The 17,893-nt window shown below is 44.4% G+C and overlaps 1 protein-coding gene across 4 annotated transcripts in view; it reads right to left on the bottom strand.

The window, feature by feature from the left end:
• The window catches only part of garre1 (granule associated Rac and RHOG effector 1), a 29,981-nt gene that overhangs the window by 8,591 nt on the left and 3,497 nt on the right, over positions 1-17,893 (bottom strand). For 3 of the 4 annotated variants that reach the window (XM_029457586.1, XM_029457604.1, XM_029457595.1), the window contains exons 2-7: positions 9,684-11,100; positions 3,563-3,775; positions 2,494-2,634; positions 2,241-2,336; positions 758-919; positions 229-387 (exon numbers count right to left, since the gene is read on the bottom strand). In XM_029457586.1, coding sequence (XP_029313446.1) covers positions 229-387; positions 758-919; positions 2,241-2,336; positions 2,494-2,634; positions 3,563-3,775; positions 9,684-10,187 — 1,275 coding nt within the window. In that variant the 5' untranslated portion in view covers positions 10,188-11,100. Of the gene's footprint in view, positions 1-228; positions 388-757; positions 920-2,240; positions 2,337-2,493; positions 2,635-3,562; positions 3,776-9,683; positions 11,101-17,516; positions 17,540-17,893 lie in introns of those variants that run through there. The other variant, XM_029457612.1, reaches the window with a different exon arrangement.

Below are 17,893 nucleotides of genomic sequence, written 5' to 3'. Positions count from 1 at the left end.
TGTCGCGTCAACATCACCGAGTTGATGGACGTTAAGAGCAAAATACTGAACGAGGATCCAACTGAGAACTTTCTACATAAATGAGTCGGAAACAACCAAAATAAATTCAAACTAAAAACTGAAATGCAAAAATAGTTGCACTCTAGTTAAGATAAATATATTTCTATTATAAATCTCAAGTAATAAACAAGAATTCCAGCTTTACTGTAGAAACTGGGCTCCACTCACCAGACCAGCCTGGGCGAACAGCAGCTGGACAGCCGTCTTGCAGGCTCCTCTCCAGCTGGATGGGCAGACTTGGTTGAGGACCTCTGTGACGGGGGAGTCGTCCCTGGGGGTCACCCCGTTCTGGCCCAGCGCCTCCTTAATGAGCTGCAGCATCGTGTGCTGTGGAGACAAAACACAGTGGGCCGTCAACAAAGCACTCAGCTGTCACCGTCTGTGAGGTTACACTACAGAGGGCACGAAAACAAAACGCCACATATTTGTTGAGGTTATCGCACGAAACATAGTGAGAACGAGATCTTCCTGTATTTGTGCCACTGCCACGCCCCTCTATTAACGCCAATGGGAGAAGTGAACGTGAGCACAGATAATGACCGATTCTTCCCCCAAAGTCACCAAAGCAGAGTGGACCAGGAAGTGAAAATCATTTCGTATCATTGTAAGGAGTCATCTTTTGTAATAGAACATCTTTGGTGTGAATTTAAAACGACTAGTAACTAATAGAAGCCGGATGAAGCGGGACAGTCCGTACCGTTTTCAGTTTGAGGTTTTCAGCAGCGGACTCGTTGAAGGACACTCCTTTGAGGAAATGTGAGCCGATCTGCACGGGGATGGTGGGCAGCTCACACTGGATGGGCTGGGAGGTGGTCTGCATCCTGCCCGCCTGCTGGGCCTCCGCCTCACTGCAGCAGCTCTACACACACACACACACACACAAGCATGTAAACATATGCACAACAAAAAACATTGAGAGCAATGAAAGAATAATTGTTTAACTTTATTTAAAAATAAATAAAAAAGTAGATGAAAAGCAACATTTTCCATAATATGGTGAATATGTCAAATGTAAAGAATCAGTAATTCTTAGATTGCACTATCCATCCCTACTTATAATTATATTAACCTTTAAGGCGAGACACGGGTAAAGACTTGCTTCCATAACATGGAGGGAAAACATCCCAAATACACATTTATTTTACTAAACTTTGTCTTTAGATTTCTCATAAAGTCACCAAAAATTAGCATTAAAAAAACGGCAGATTTTTTTTTTTTTTACACAACATTTCAGAAAACTTGTAATACAAAAAGTAACCGTCTTAATTTAAGTTCTGAACTGGGGAAGTTTCACGGTGATATCCATTACCGTATTTTCCGGACTATAAGGCGCACTTAAAAGCCTTTCATTTTCTCAAAAAGCGACAGTGCGCCTTATAATCCGGAGCGCTTTATATATGGATTAATTCTGGTTGTGGTTACTGATCACGAAGCGATTTTGTGTGGTACACGGCGCTCTGTCAAAATGTTTTAGTACGACTTTGGTAAACTACAAAGCCACACCGCTTGCAGCATTACGGCTACCGTAGTCCGCGTCGCGGAGTAATACATACTGTGCTTCACCATAATATTACAGTGTGTGTGTATAAGGACCCCAAAATGGCACCTGTCAAGAGACACGCTTACGACGCGGACTTCAAACTCAAGGCTATCAGTCACGCAGTAGAACATGGGAATAGAGAGAATTCAACATTAATGAATCAATGGTACGGAAGTGGAGGAAGCAAGAAGATGACCTGCGCCAAGTAAAGAAGACCATTTGGCGGTATCAGACTGTTTTTTTTACGTGTTATAACTGAACAAGGTTGGGAGTTATTGTGAATACGCTCATTAACATTTGAACAATGTTGAGAGTTATTGTGAACACGTTTAATAAAGTTTGACTGACTGACTTATCTGACTGTTTTGTTTCGCTTAATGCGCCTTATAGTCCGGTGCGCTTTATATATGAAAACAGATCGAAAATAGACCATTCATTGACAGTGCGCCTTATAATCCAGTGCGCTCTATAGTGCGGAAAATACGGTAGTTAAAATCTCTCCCCTGTCGTGTCGTGCCTCCCCTGTCGTGCCTCCCCTGTCGTGCCTCCCCTGTCGTGCCTCCCCTGTCGTGCCTCCCCTGTCGTGTCTCCCCTGTCGTGTCTCCCCTGTCGTGTCTCCCCTGTGTGAACGTGAACCCACCTGTAAGGCCGCCTCCACAGCTTTGGGGTTAAGATGAAAGCCGGCCTTCAGTGCGTACTCACTATGACCCAGGCTCTCTAGTGCCACTTTATATGCCTGGGGAAGGAAACATATGTACTTTTACCTGCAGGTGATATTAATACATTAACTTTGTTAACATTCCCTGAATAACTGCATTTCATTCTTCAAACATATTTCTGGATCTGTCTAGCCTCTGCAGGTCCCTGCCCTTGTTTTTTGGGTGATGCTGCACCTGTAAAGCATTGTCAATCTTCATGTTGAGCTCCTTCAGCTGGTGTTCAGGGATGGTGGTGTTGTTGGAGCAGAAGAGATGCTGAACCTGGATGCCTGCCAGGCAGCCGTCCCGTCCCCTCTCTCTCAGCCTCGCCATGGCCTGAGGGCACAGTACTGGGTCAGAAAGACAGGAACATCTACGCTTCTACAGCACACCTTCACAGAGCAATGAAAGACTTTAGGGCTGCAACTAAAGATACAGATAGTGAAGAATGTCTATTTAAGTTTCTCAAAGTCCAAGGTGTTGTCTTTAAATGTCCAAAACCTTAACCGATATAAAACTGTAAAAAGGCAGGAAATCTCCATATTTGAGGCTGAAAAAAGCATTTTCGGACGATTAATCGCCGTTATAAATGAGTTAGAGATTTGTTTTTCTTCTGTCAATCGTCTAATCTTTGCAGCTCCACAAGAAATACTTGAGAATGAGTGGCTGGTAGTTCAGTATAAAAGGTGACCAGCAACAAGCACGAATAGAACAACATTTATTAATAAAGGGTGCGTGGTGTGAGGTTCTCTATTTTTGCAAAACCTTGCAAAATAAAAGGTTTTGAAGAAATAGAAGTTGAGCACAGAGTAAAAAATGTTGGTGATAAAAAGCATGTGTGCGGCTTCTGAGAGTCCTGGCCGCCTCCCTTCTCCCTAAACGCCCGCCCAGCACATTCTACCAGCGTCTCTCGAGGCCTGGTCCCCTCCAGGGCTTACTATCTGCATGCCAGGGCTTAACAGATCAATCAACCCACTATTCTCCTCTCCGCCTCACTTTATACAACAAAGCTTAAAATGGGCCAGAGGGACTGATTAGCCTGGGATTAGTTCGGTCCTCTCTCCAAACTGCATCCCGTACACGGGTTGTGGTGTAGAGGGGAAAACATTGCAGGTTCACAGACAAACTGCAGCCCAAAAAAAAAGAGGAAATTGAGGCTGGAAATCATAAACGTCTGGCATTTCTCAGGAATGTTCAAACAAGTCAGCGTTTCACCTCACACAGACAAACGCCATATTTCCCGGGGCTCCCTGTGGCTGCATACCTGAGCTGCACCTTTCCACAAGCGGGAGGCTTCCTCCAGCTCTGTGAGGGGCCCCAGGTCGGCGCTTTGGGAGCGGGCGTTGGCGCAACGCTCCTGGGCCTGGGCAAGAGCCTCTGCCAGGCAGGACTGTGCCACGGGCTGGACCTTCTGCAAAGCCTGCGATAGAAACTGGAAATGGACCTGCATCACCGTGAGGAAGCACCGACCCAGCACCTGGAAACAGAGGACAGAGATTACCGTCACAACGTGCAGCACGTCATTCTGAGGAACATCAATCATTAACATGTAGCTGAGAACAAACAATATGAATGTCTGCGGGCGAAGAAACAAACATGTATGTCCACATACCGCAGCGGTTAGACAACACTCGCCGTGTGCTCCGATACTTTCAGGCCAACCGACCAAAAAGATCTAGCAACTAAGAAACGAAAAACTTATGAACTCAAACTTCCTGGAGCTTGTTTTAGTTTCCACCTTAAGAAAGGAGAACTTTAAGTGCAGCCGACTTAAACAATAGACTTTTTCATTCACATTAAACACGGCTCTACTGAAAGGCACACTATGTGGTCGCAGCGTGATATTTCCCTTGGAACGAGGTGCAGTATATTAATACTTTTTACAACACCGTTCATTTTCCTAAAATAATGTCACACCACGTAAAGGGTTGACTCATCACATTTGTTATTGCCGCCAGACCACATGAATTATATCATCAGGCTCTGCTCCTTTTAAGGATAATAGAATGAATCCGAGACAACATTTGTGCGCCTCGTTACGCTGCTCTTTGCCACAGGAAGTACAATAATAAGAAAGCTGAGAGCCAAAGCCGCGTCGGAGAACATCTTTCTGCAGATTGAGATGAGACGGCTCATCGTGTGCAGATATCAAACATCTGAGAACGAGTACAATGATGTGTATTTGTAATGTATATGCAAGCAAAAGACAGATGGAGAACATATTGGATTGAATATGCATGTCATTGTGTGTGCGTGTGTGTGTGTGTGTGTGTTAGAGCAGTGGTTTATTTATACTTAAAGATTGGAAAGTTGCAGCCAGGACAGCAACATTTGAATCTACATGTACGTCTACATTATGCTAGTAGCTCTGTGGATTTTGTAACTTCCGTTAAACTCAGAGGTCATTTGCTAATTTAATCAAAAAGGAAAATAACTCCATGTTCATGGCGACACGCGTCCCTCCACTACCAACTGGCTTGAACGCCCAACATGTTTGTTTGTGGGGGAATGATCCAGGCTTAGACGCAGTTTGTTGTTCGGTTAGCAAAATAAGAGACACGGGACACCACAGGGTCCACCGCGGTCACAGCGTTTTCTTTTTCAGGTACCTGCTGAAAATATCCCGAGGGGGAGGCTGAGTTGTAAAGACAGAAATATGCTGCTGCTGCTTTCTGATGGCAGACGAGACCAACAGGACGCAGCGACTTCCATTCTTCATCATGGAAACCAGCCTGTGGAAGGCACCAAACCTCCACTTGTTGGAAAGTTCATGGTTTCCAGAACGTGATGGCAAATCCATCGCACTTCTCAGAACATTTGCTTTGCTTTCAAAAGCCCTGGCTCAAAGTGTCGGGTTTTGTAATTTCTCTACAGATATCTGCAGAATCTAAAACAAGTATTGAGCAATCACGTTTGAGTGGCGCTGTATCCTCGGCCATCAATGCCTGCACAACATTTCATGGCAAAGCATCTGATAGTAGTCAGTCCCCGCACACAACAAGAGTAAAATGCTGTGTCCCTAAACCCACACACACACACACACACACACACACACACACACACACACACAGTACCAAGTATACAATAGGATGATATAGGCCACCCCTCCGCCTACTCCCTAGGTGATTCTGGGAGGCTTGATTAACACAAATTCCTGCTCCTGCTGTTGAGCAACTAATCAGAACTCAATCAGTCAACGGGGATTTAGTGTGCAAAGTAGACAAATAATAGATAACAGAAGACACACACACACACACACACACAGATAATGAAGCCTGGGCACAACACATACGGCTGAATAATGCAAACTGGTGTCACCTGCAGTGCATCACAAAATAGCAAAAACACATGCTGACAATGAGCAACTCAAAGTGTTACAAAGCCGTCTACAATAACCAACTGAGGGGAAAAGAATGAGGCCGTGGCTACAGCACAAGATAATGGATAACACATGTGATTGGCTGTGCAGTATCCCACACGGTCATGGAAAATATGAGAAATAAGAGCACGGCGGAGCCACGCCGGCCCCTTTCAGGCCCAAACAAGGAGAACCATGACATCAACCAACATGTATACTTCCATTTTCTGAGAACGACAACTTCACTGCGATTGTGACTCTCGGAGATGTAGAGGTCTTCTAGGTAAAGGGAGTGTGAGGCTGTTACAGTAAGCAGATGTTCATGCTGTCTCAAACACAAGGAGCCTACCTTACTGTCAGAAGGTAAACCGGTCTATTCTCCCGAAACACACGGTTCGACCTCAAGGACGAACACAAACATGTTTAATGCCTTCTTTGTGTTTACGTCCATGTTTGGCAGCTTTCAGTCTTCAAGTGTGTAGCGGGCACGTTACGACCACCTTTCTGTTTTACCAACTTTTTATTTTTATGTCAGACCTTTAAATACGTCAGACCTTTAAATAGCCCGAAGCCATCGGCAGGAATGTGCGTCGCATTGCTCCGTAGCACTTCCAGTTGACAAACTCCAGGGGTTACTTTTAAACCCGTTTCAGTCTGAACCGAAAACAGCAGCACGCTCCACAAATGCTTTGACGCCAACGTGCGAGCAGCAGGCCACGTTATATTTCATTACAAATCACGTGTGCGGCCTTTCCTTAGACCGACTCCAAATAACAGTGTGTACTTGTTTTGGTGCGGACATTGTTGTGCTCAGTTTTGCTTAATGTCATCCTGGCTGCCATACAAATGCTCATTCCGCTAGTCAGCAGCAGCAGACGGGTAGAGAAACCTTACAAATCCAACATCGAGTTCAAAATATGAACCTCTTTCCGTCGAAAATAACTCCTCTGGAATGAGATGAAGCCCTCGTTTCATCAAGCAACCAGCAACTCAAAGTGTTTCGAAACGGCTACAGACTAAAGGGTTGTTTTTCCAGTGCGCACTGGAGTTGGCTGGCTGAGCTCATGCAGTTGTCCGAGTGGAGCAGCCATGAAGGTGTCTCTGGTGGTGGGGGTCTCTCTGGTGGTGGGGAGCTCTCTGTCTGCCTCTGGTCTTTAATCTGAGGTTTAAAAACTTACAAGCTCGGCAAACGGCCTCTAAACAAACCGTGACATTTTCATGCATATTTGTCTGTAGAGTCACTGAGCAGCCAGGGATCTGGGCTGAGTTGGAGGGGGGGAGGGGGGGAAAGGGGGTTTGTTTTGCAGACTGCACTGACCTGAACTTTTGGGGGCTCTGGGTGAAGAAGAAAAAAGCAGGGAGGAGGAGGAGGGGGGGGGTTAAAAGAAAGAAAGAGGAGAAGGAGACGTGAGCTGGGGAACAGAGGGGGGAAAGCTTCACATACCACAACTCCCCAAACTCAGACGTGCATTTGGTTCTTTTTGAAGACCTCTTAATACATCCAGCTGCCAAACAGCATTCCTCGACGCACGCAGACAAAGGAAAATCCTTTTACAGTCGCAAAAGCGTCACATCGTCGAGGACGAGCTGAATTAGCTGCAATTATTACACGCTAAGAGTAAACAGCTTTAATTTGTGCATGCACCAAACTACTCAAATAAAACGTGGGAGATAGATGTGCAGAGGCTTATTCATAAGCGATGCTCTACGCGAGTGAAAACAAACTCTCTACTTTGGTAAGCACTCCCCTAGAGTTATACAATGCATTACATTTAAACACATTCTTTAAAGTGTTCTTTAAGATGAATAGAAAACATTGTTTGGGATTAAAAGAACTTGTTTTGTTCACATTATACTTCAGGCCCAACGTGATATTTTGTATCTGCACTATTTTCTCAGCGGTGAACTCCAACACACTCAAATGTAAAGTAAAATATTAATGTTTCCTTCTCTGCTTTAACAAAAGTACGCTTTACGCCCGAGGCCAGACAGAAAGTGTAAGTGCCAAACCATGCGGTGTAAACTTTCACAGACTTGGGCTTCCTCTAATATTCATCTGTGCATATCCAAGACCACAGAGAGTCCGATTTACCAACTGCGGTGCAAAAAGTGTTTCCTGCTTTGGGCTCGGCCACATCCACTGAGGTCCTGCAGCCCCGCTCGTGTCTTCACGTGCACCCCCCCTGCTACATGCTAAGACACTGATAACATTATTTTTGCTTTATACGGGAATGTTTCACCAATACAGAACCACCTGTGGCACATTGCTGCAGGTTTGTCTCAGACGCCACAGAATCAGAATTCTACTTTGTCTTATATGCGTTCATAATTCTGCTCCAAGTAGCACAAATGAAGATTGATAGAAGAAATACAGGTGTAGCAAAGTAGACATATGCATCCGTTTGATCGAATAAGGTGACGTTTTTAGGCACATTTCTGATATCTGCCACTGATGTCTCCATCTTTGTTGTGACCAACTTCCTGCCAATCCTGCTGACCTCATCAGAAATAAACCTCAGCACCATCTAGAGGACTTTGTCTCCCTCACCCCTATTTCCTACAGTGTTTGTGGTTTATATAGTGCCCGGTGGTGTTTTGTATACAGAACATGGAAAGAGCAGTCACATCTTGTATTATCCACTTCCATACGCAACCAATACTATTTATTTACGACTTTCTTTTCAAATGTTAAAACTGAATCCTAGAAACATCTGAACTCAATTAATTACATTTTAATTCAATGCTGTCACAAGAAAACACTTTCTCCTGATGCCTAGTGGGACGGGGTGATCGTCAGCCACACAGGGAGTTCCTCAGGCTCACAACTGTGTATGAAATGGAGGATAAATAAGCAGACGTAGTAATCATTAGGATGGGGTTTATGCTGGGGGCTGCTTGGGAGCATGTGAAAACACAGCTAATAGATGCTGGCAGCACGACTGCATCCAAAGACTTCATTGGATTTTCTCTGATAAATAATGTAATTGAGATTTTCCTCATATTCATGATTAAAATGCTTCTCAAAGCAAAAGCGGAGAAGCAGCAAGTCTCTTCATTTCTGAATGCTGATGCTGTAACCTGGAATGAACCCGTGTTTAGGGTCAGACAGCGTCAACATGCGTTATCCAACCCGGCGCCCTGACCCGAGTTTAAAGTGGGTCTGGACTGGATTCAGTAGAAAACAGCGAGCAGGGATTACAACAGTGCTATTAATGCTGAGGACTTGTAGTTCTCTCAGTCATAAGGTCTTCTCAGTGATGCTCAGGTGTTGAGGGAATGTATTTATACAGGAGATGTGACACAGAGCAGATGCAGACCCACTTCTTGTGTGAACGGCGACAGCCACGGATTAACAAGTCTGGAATGAATGATCAAAGTTGTGTGTGTGTGTGTGTGTGTGTGTGTGTGTGTGTGTGTGTGTGTGTGTGTGTGTGTGTAATCCCTCTGCGACTTTAAGGGAAAGTTAAAACTTGTTCTAGTGAACGAAAACGGGATTTTTTGAGGCAGAGAGAGGAATCGATTCTCGTATCACAGCTGAGCAAATCCTCTATTTAACATACGTGAGAAACATCTCAGCGACTACGTTTCACATTCAGCTAAATGGAGTGCGGTGGAAAGATGGTTTGGTATTCGCAGTCTCAAAAGATTACTTTTCTTCTCACATCCTCAGTGATTTTCACACCTTGCTCTCAGATCCTGACACCAGCTTAACACTGGGCGTGAGAATCCTATTTTAGCCAGGAAACACTGAATCATGGAGCGAGCCTTCTGACAGAGTGCAGCTGAGCATCTTAGCACTTCTGCTAGAAGACGAGTCATGAGTAAATGATATGATAAAGTATGTGGTGCTCAACTACAGCGCCTCAGGTTGTGACATCAACTTCCCAGAAAGCAAACAGTTCACTTGAATGTCAACTTTTTGTTTTTGTTTAATTTGCAGACATGAGTCACTTTACGTAAGTCAACACAAGGTGACAAACTGCAGTATGTACATGATGCTGGTGCTGGTGTCTGTGTCATCACCTACCTCAACATCCTGCAGGCTGAAGTCGTTCTGGTCTTTGAAGTTGGCGGCCCCGGCGCTCAGCTCCATCAACATCTTGGCGATCTCAGGCTTTATTGCTGCAGTCAGCCTGCTGGCCGCCTCCATGACGTGTTCCTGCACGTCCTTCAGTTGCATAGCTGCTTTGGAATAGTGAGAGTTCCTGAACACACTGCTGAACAGGTCTGTGAGGAAGGCGCTGGCTCTGCAGAAAACGTTGAGGGCATCCAAATATTTGGAGATGCCTTGCTGGATGTCTGCAACTGCGGTGGTGGCGCCAGAAGGAAGTGGGTGGCAGCTGCCGGGCATGCCCACCCCGGTGCCCATAGGCGAAGAGGCCGAGCAAGAGGAGGCCAGGGAGGCGCTCAAGGTCCGGCTCAGCTCAGGCATCTGGTACTGCTGGTGCTGTTGCACTTTCTGCTTGGACCCGCCGAGCAAAAAGCGACGCTTGTAGTCCATTTTACTTTCCTGTGCACTACAACAATACATAAGTTGTGCAACAGCACCGGAAACTGTGTTTGTTAGTTTGTTTTCCTCCGCAAAGTTCTCTTGTCCTCTTTACAAAAACACCACACCCGGTCCACAGTCCTGAAACTGTTCAAGTTACGTAAAAAGACAGCTCAAGGATTCCACCTGCCAGAGGCTCATCTCAGTGTGCCTTGTAGAGAGGCAGCGCAGAATGGGGAGAGGTCGGAGGGCGATCGGAAACACTGACAGGCTGAGTGAAACGCTTACATGCAGCCCTGCTGCAGATACTTCAGGCCCAGCTTACAAAACAGCACAGACAAACCTCCAGATTCTGTGTCCAGCTTCAAACACAATGATCATAATAATAAGGGGAGGAAAAGTCAAAAACTATTTACTTAAAGTGAAACTACAGCCGAGTTTTAAAGTGCATTAACTTTCCTTCACAGTTGGGTGAAAAGATCCTTCTTCATACAGTATGCAGAGTAAATACACATATGCATGTACATATATAAATCTAGTCCAGCCTGCACTAATAAAAGTAGAAAATCCTTTTAAAAGCTGAAAGCACAAATGAATCCGAGGAAAAGCAGACACTGGTCAACAGCACGGAGGAAAAATGACAGTGATAAAAAAGAAAAACGTAAGTAAACGCTGGAATCAGACGATGTGGTTTCTGTGGGAGGCGAAGGGCAGACAGATCCAGTCCGTCTCAAATCCTCTTCACAAAGCAGGACTCTGCAGGCAGGGAGCGAGTGGCCAGCTGATAGCTCGGTCTGCCTGTCTGAAGTCTCCAGCAGCTTCTCCCCTGTACGCTGGCTGAGGTAGATATCACTCACCGTGGAAACAAGTGTGCTTCCAGATCTCGCTGCTCTCCGCGGATGCAGATTGGAGCGACAAAAGCACAAATGTATCTGTAAGGCCTCTAGGTCATTTCCTAAGGGAGGAGAGGGCAGAGACACAGAATAGAGGGTTAACATCATGTCAGAGAGGAAGGATGAGTTTACTTCACACAGTACAGCAACACACTAGTAGCTAATACTGCATGTGAGGTGTTTTAATGTGACAAGAAAACAATTAATAAGCTGTGATCATATGAAACCCAGACTATAAATAAAGATATTTTGTCGTGACGGATAAAGAATTGTTATTTTCCTGCTCTGGACGACATTTAGCCACATTCTTCTAAACTTGCTGGTGTTATTATATTACTGTTTGGTAAAGAGCCGTGGTTTAAAGTTGGACATTTCTAGACGATTACTAAGACGATACCTCACAGAGAGCGTCTCTGAGAAGAATCTCTGGCAGTGTCTGCTTCAGCAGAACACAGCTGCAGAGAGAAATTCCTGCAAGAAGCCATTGTTGGAAGACACTGCGGGGTCTGTTGAACGGCACATAGTAGGAGTCACAATACTCTCATTCAACGCGTTACACGACTCGCCCTTGTCCCTTTGATTATGAATGTAATATTTTATATGTCAAGGTCAAGAAGAATACAGCCTCATATTTCTTAGTACAAGTATTGTAACTCAACGACAGCCAAAGGTCAGCTGGAGAACACAGTTAATGACGTTTCTGAGGAAGAACTCTGCATTAAAGGAAATAAAACACCTTAAATCGGTGTCCGACCGTAATTTATCTTCTTTCCGTCCACACAAAATAAATAGAGATTAGAAAAGGTGAACATTGATAGTGACTCATTAAGGAGATTAAAAGGAGAAACTGGATTAATATTCTGCTTTTGTTTTGTACTGTAGAGCCTGCAAAGATTAAATCTAATTTAAAAAAAGTCTCAATTCTCCGATTACAGCTCGTTACATGTGAACATCTTGTGGTTTCTTTCCTTTGCTATGACCGTAAACTGAATATCTTTGAGTTACGTCCCCCTGGACCGTGGTAAACACTGATCGATCTTTCTTTCTGACATTTTATTGACCAAACGACTATATTAATAACCGTTAGCTGCAGCCCAGACTGGAGACTCGTAGGTGCGGCTTTCAAAGAAAACAGTCCATCACTGAACCGGTTCCTTTGATATGTAGAGCCCGAGTTGTGGCACTGATACAAATACACGGCTGATGATATTACAATCAACGGGACACCGAACATCAACATGTCAGACTAATCTGTTAGATACACAGCAGGCTCTCATGCTGTGGAACATCCAGACTGTTATCTTGCAGCACCATGCTGGAAGCTTCTGTGTTTTGGGACGAGTCAGAAAAAGCAACATGTGTGAGGAAAAAGAAACCCTTCCCCAGCGAGATAACACCATCTCGCCCTCTGTCGTAGCATGCTAAGCGGCTGCGTCGTGGCCTTACATGCGTAGCTTCCATTATGCATCGCTGCCAACATTGGCCTGACCTTCAAACATCACTTCCTCTCACAGACGCCCAGCACAAATCAGCCCATCCTCATCTGTGTGGCCTTCAAGTGGAGGCACGGAGCCGATGGAAACTAGTGACCTCCTCATGAAGGGACAACAGAGACGCGCTTCCCAACAGACATGTTGATTATTTAAATTAGGGTCTAAGGACTGCGGCGCAGATTGTAAAGGACTCAGAGACAAATGTGTTGTTTGGGATATTGGGCTGTGTAAATAAAATGTTTGAAATGTGATTATTATTTAAAAGCACAGACGGTTTTCTACTTACACAAGCATGCACACTCCCACTAGAGCCAAGTTATTTATTTATTTAGCTGTATATCTATAGTGTCTGGGCTGAAACAGAGAATACTATCTGTAAGACATATTCACTATACAACAGCATTCAGACAGCACAACAACATTTCACACCATTAAGACACTAACCATTAGCTTTTATGCGTGATTAGTCAACTATAAAATCCCATCAGATGTTGTTTGTTGACTTCCTTAGATCTTTGTCTTTACTGAGGATGTACCAATCCAATACACCAAATCACCATCACCACATACACACCTTGTTAAGTGGATTAGACATCAGCCATGAACACAGATCCACATTAAATACAGTTTCTTAAGTCATGTCATTTCCAATATCAGTTGCCTTCATTCAGTCCCAGCATGCCGCTCTGTGAGCAGTCACCATTTAATCTGCTCCCAAACCTCATCGTAGCTGTACTGCGAGCTCCTCAACAGAATAGCCCACCTTCCCTTCTCAGCCTTCGGGGCTACGATCACGAAATAAAAAAGGTTTTCTTCATAGTACACTAAAAAACAACCAACAAACTGCAGGTAGCTTACAGCACATACTCTTTAATGATGAAGGGTCTACTTGTTGCTCGGTGGCGGTTTGAGAGCAGCTAACTCGTGCAACAGTGCAGACCTCTACATCCCAGGATTACAACGCACTGAGAACCTGCCAGGTGCCCCACCATGTCTGCTATAGTTGACACAGTTAAATCGGATATTCGTTTTTGTGCGAGGTAAACAGGAAACCTGAGCTCAGCTACCCGGGGGCTAAACACTGTAGTTCTCACACTGCTGGGCCAAATAACAGGGAAGAGGACAGAAACACAGTTTGTGCATCAAGTTGTTCGGCGACTGTAGGCAACAAAACGTGTACGTCGCGTGTGACAATAATTGTGTTCGTCGTGGGGGCCCTGACTGACTTGGGATGTCATATTATTTTCATTTCATATCTCTACTATATTTATTCACCTGGCTATCTTTGTATTTCTTTGAAACACGATTGTCACACGCAACGCAGAATGAAATGCAGGACGTGCTCACAGCTTGGAGTAATTAAAACTAATTGTGTGGACGGTGGCGAGACCGCATGAGGAAGGTGGTGAGGGAGACCGAAAGTTAAATATTTAATCTTAGAGAAAACATTTTGTGTTAGGTTTAATTAGCAGTGGTATTCCAAAGTCACAGTTTCACATCCTTTCTCAGTCCAACACTGAAGATTTGCCAGGAGTATACTGTATGATATTGGTATGCATGTAGGAAAGTGTTGACACGGCATGTGGCTTAAACTAGTTCTGTGTATCTGGACTTTCCTGAGAGTGAAACGCTCATGTAGTTTACTGCTCCACAGTCCTCGGGGTGAAAAACAAAAGTAGGACCTGATTAAGTGCAGCGAGTCAAAGTCCATTCAGTCTGAACGACGGAGTCAGATTTGTTTGGGAGAAAGTTGTGAGCTACTCGCTTTGTGACATGTTTATTCCAGGCTGATCCAAGTCATCTGCGTAACGTTAGTAGAGAGTGTTATTGGGCTACATTTCCTTCCTGGCTATACAATTCCGTAAACAGAGGTTATCCCAAGAGGAGCAGACATGGCATTAATATTAATGAGGCCTGCTGGCTTCTCGAGGTGGCTCCATTGGCTGCCAGCCTCCTGTTCAGGACACACTGCATTAAGAGTTGCACCCAAACAAACACATGTGATAGAGTGTCTCTCCGGACGCACTGGAGTTGTGCCAGCCCACTTTAATGTCCTTCCTCTAGCAAGGGGCTGCTTGAGGCTAATGTTAGCTCTGCTTCCCCACTCGCCGTACATGTCAGCTGCTCAGCTTCAACAGGAAGGGGGTTAAGGTTTCCTGGAGCAAGCTCCCTGTCGCCAGTAACAAAAATTGTCAGGAGCCACTAGAATGCCACTGGGTAGGGGGATGTAGTAAATCACAGTGCCAAGAGTGATATTACCTGTCTGTGCAAACCTCGGGGTGAACGACTGCAGCGATCAAAAAACAAATGGCGGCATTTTGAAAGTGGCAGCAGAATTATAGCTCCAAAAAGCTTTTTGTCGTTTCATTAAAGTAAGTCTAATAACTAGGGCTGCAAATAACACTTTGTCATTTTCTAGATAAATCAATTTGTCTATAAAATGTTTTGTTTCGTCAAAGATATTCACTTGAATATGATGCAAAACAGAGAGAAGCAGGAAGTCTCTATTTGAGAAGCTGAAAACAGTAACTACGACAATAACCGACCAAAGAACGTGCAAAACTTCTGCAACAATCTACCTTGCTTTCATTATGGGAAGCACATCTGCACCCTTCTACTACTGAGCATCTCCACTCGAGCACACAAGTGTCATTGCTCAGAGGCACGTTCGCACCAGTTGTTGCGAAGCATTTGCATTTTATTTTTATTTCACTTTCTGCACACACATTTGACTAAATAAACCCGACGGTCACAAGCCTACTTCTTTAACCTTCGGGATACTGCCACACATTAGCAGTTACTTTTTGGATCTGCAGCCATGTTTGTGCGACTGCCACATCACAGCTAGGTAGTTTAATAGCAGTGGATGGGGCAGCTGTTACCCATGCTGACAGCTCCTTATCCATCTGCCACTGTGAGGCGAACACGGGCCCTCTGACGCTCCAGCCACAGGCCCGACATTAGCTCTCTCATGAAGTCTATTTCAGCCTCCATGGGCAAAACAGCTGCCCTACGGTCCACACACCGCACTGTTTTTAGACACTCCAAAAGGTTCAGCTCAAAGAAAAAAAATGTCCTCCCCCTACATCTGTTGCCAATGAAGCAAAGGAATGCATTTCCCCAAAACCTCTTCATGTGGGTTCAAATGGGCACAAAAAAAGCAGGTGAGGGTAAAACCGACCGTATGTTGCAAAGCGTCATTGTGTACAAATATAATGTATAAAAGAACTAAAGTTTGGAGAGCAAGACTGTTACTGAAGACATTCCACAGAGCAGATAAGCTAAAGTAAAGTCTGAGAATCAGCAGACAGGTCGAGGAGGTCAGCCCAGATGACAGGACAAGTGCCGTGAGCAACTGTGTGACAGGAGCTGAGCCAGGCTCCTCTTGCCCGCTGAACACAAGGAGAGTATTGTGGCCCTGGTCTCCTCATACCAGCACGCAGAAAAAACTACTCTCGCACATGCAGCTGTATGACTTTGAGAGAGGACGAGAATAAAAGGCCTTGGTTTACGATTTAATATCAACGACAGGAATAGACTTTCTGCCGTCAACATGATGTTTCTCCTGGAATTATTTTGTAGGCAGCTGCAGGTTTCGCTGGTTTGAGGGTAATGTTTGGTTTTGTTCCCACAACTAATCCTGCTTTGGTCCCATTTTTGTTCTAAAGGTTTGGACCTAAAAATACATTACTTTACTCAGTTATCATAAAAAAAGAAAGAAGCTGTGCTGTGCAGATACTTTTCTGGGAAATCGTAGGAAATTCTGCAAGATTGTATTTTTTTGGCAGATTCTCCACTTTGTAAAGCAGAAGTAAAACTTTCCCTGCTGCTGAACAAAACCTAATACTTATTAGTGCTGCACAAAATACGCTTTTATGTTTTATTATCGTCATCGCAAAGCAATATTGCACTTGGATGTTTTTGAGGATTTACGTAACATTCTTTTGTATTGTAATAAAATATTGGAAACAATTGCCTTTTGTTTATTTTTGTAATTAAACAATTTGTTTAATTTTAGCAATATACATATAACCGAGTACATTTCAATACGAGTTTAAAATAGTTTGAGATGATCAACAACGTTATCGCGTATTATTCTCATATCGTGCGGCTCTAATACTTCTATCAGTCAAGAGGCTGATGCAGTTGGTGGACAGGCGAGATAATATTAGGCTAACCTGTGCCGTCATAACGGACATTGTAAGTAGCTTATGGCTCCAATAAAAATAGCAGACTCGCAACTCTAACAAAAGGACAGACTTGAAGGCACCACAGGTCTGTGTGTCATATGCAAACGCACATTTCCAACATATGCGTTCACCAAGAAATGCTTTGTTCAAACTTCCAACATCCTGAGAAATAAATACAATTATGAATGTACTAATTATTTATGTGTCACCTGGGGGATTAGCATGATAATGGACTTCTAAATGAATGCCAATAAGAAGTCCCATCTGATTTGATCCAATCGGAGCCTCTGCACAAAGCAATACATGCCTTTCAGTGTTCGACTGATCGCCATCAGAATTAGCTCAGACATCCTCTGCAGAACAGCCGACAATAGAGTGTGTTTAGTGTGCAAAAACCGGTGGGTTTTAACAAGTGAGAGCTGTGATGAAAGGCTCTGACGTCAGTTCCATTCATGAAAGGCTGTGGCAACCTGTGGGGATGAAAATGCTTCCCTCAGCCTATATTGAGAACGCTATATACTGAGGTTGCAGGTTGTGGTGCACGCCGGCCACAGGGAGCCGTATTTTTAGCCGGGACAAGAGTAAGAATTTATTCTTCCAATTTAGGCACAATGAGACAGGATATGGAGGTGTCGTAGAAGTCATAAACGCAGAGCTGGTCAGACTGGAAAAACTGGAAAAGCCAGAAAAGCTTTGCAAAAACATGAAGTAATTTTAAGTCCCAGTATGTTTCGAATATGTTTACAGGTATGACAACAACAGGATGTAGTAAGGTGGTGGAGTAATGAACCATACTTTTTAAAAAGGTGGAGCCTGGTTGAGCAACGCATCAAATCTCTATCAGCTCCACGATTCACGCTTTAGTAGCCGACCCCGACTTCCAGCCTCCTCGTGGAAAAGCACAAGCAAAGTATCTCCTGCAGGGATTAATAAAGATAAGTATCACATTACATGAAAGCCTTGATTCTTGTGTTATTCGGTCATCGCTAGTGCACAAGCACTCGTGCATCTCACTGGGAACATTTGACTGAGGGGTGAATAGCTGACCACAAACTAAATCTAAACTGGTTTCCCAGGAGACAAGGGTGAGATTTCCCATGCTGCGAGCCCCGTCCCCCTGATCTGTGCAAATAGTGTTGTTAGTTTTGTGCATCCAAATGAAAATCCGGTCA

Source organism: Cottoperca gobio, chromosome 3 (assembly GCF_900634415.1).
Source record: "Cottoperca gobio chromosome 3, fCotGob3.1, whole genome shotgun sequence".
NCBI classification, from domain to species: Eukaryota; Metazoa; Chordata; class Actinopteri; order Perciformes; family Bovichtidae; genus Cottoperca; species Cottoperca gobio.
This window is presented reverse-complemented; position numbering and strand designations above follow the sequence as displayed.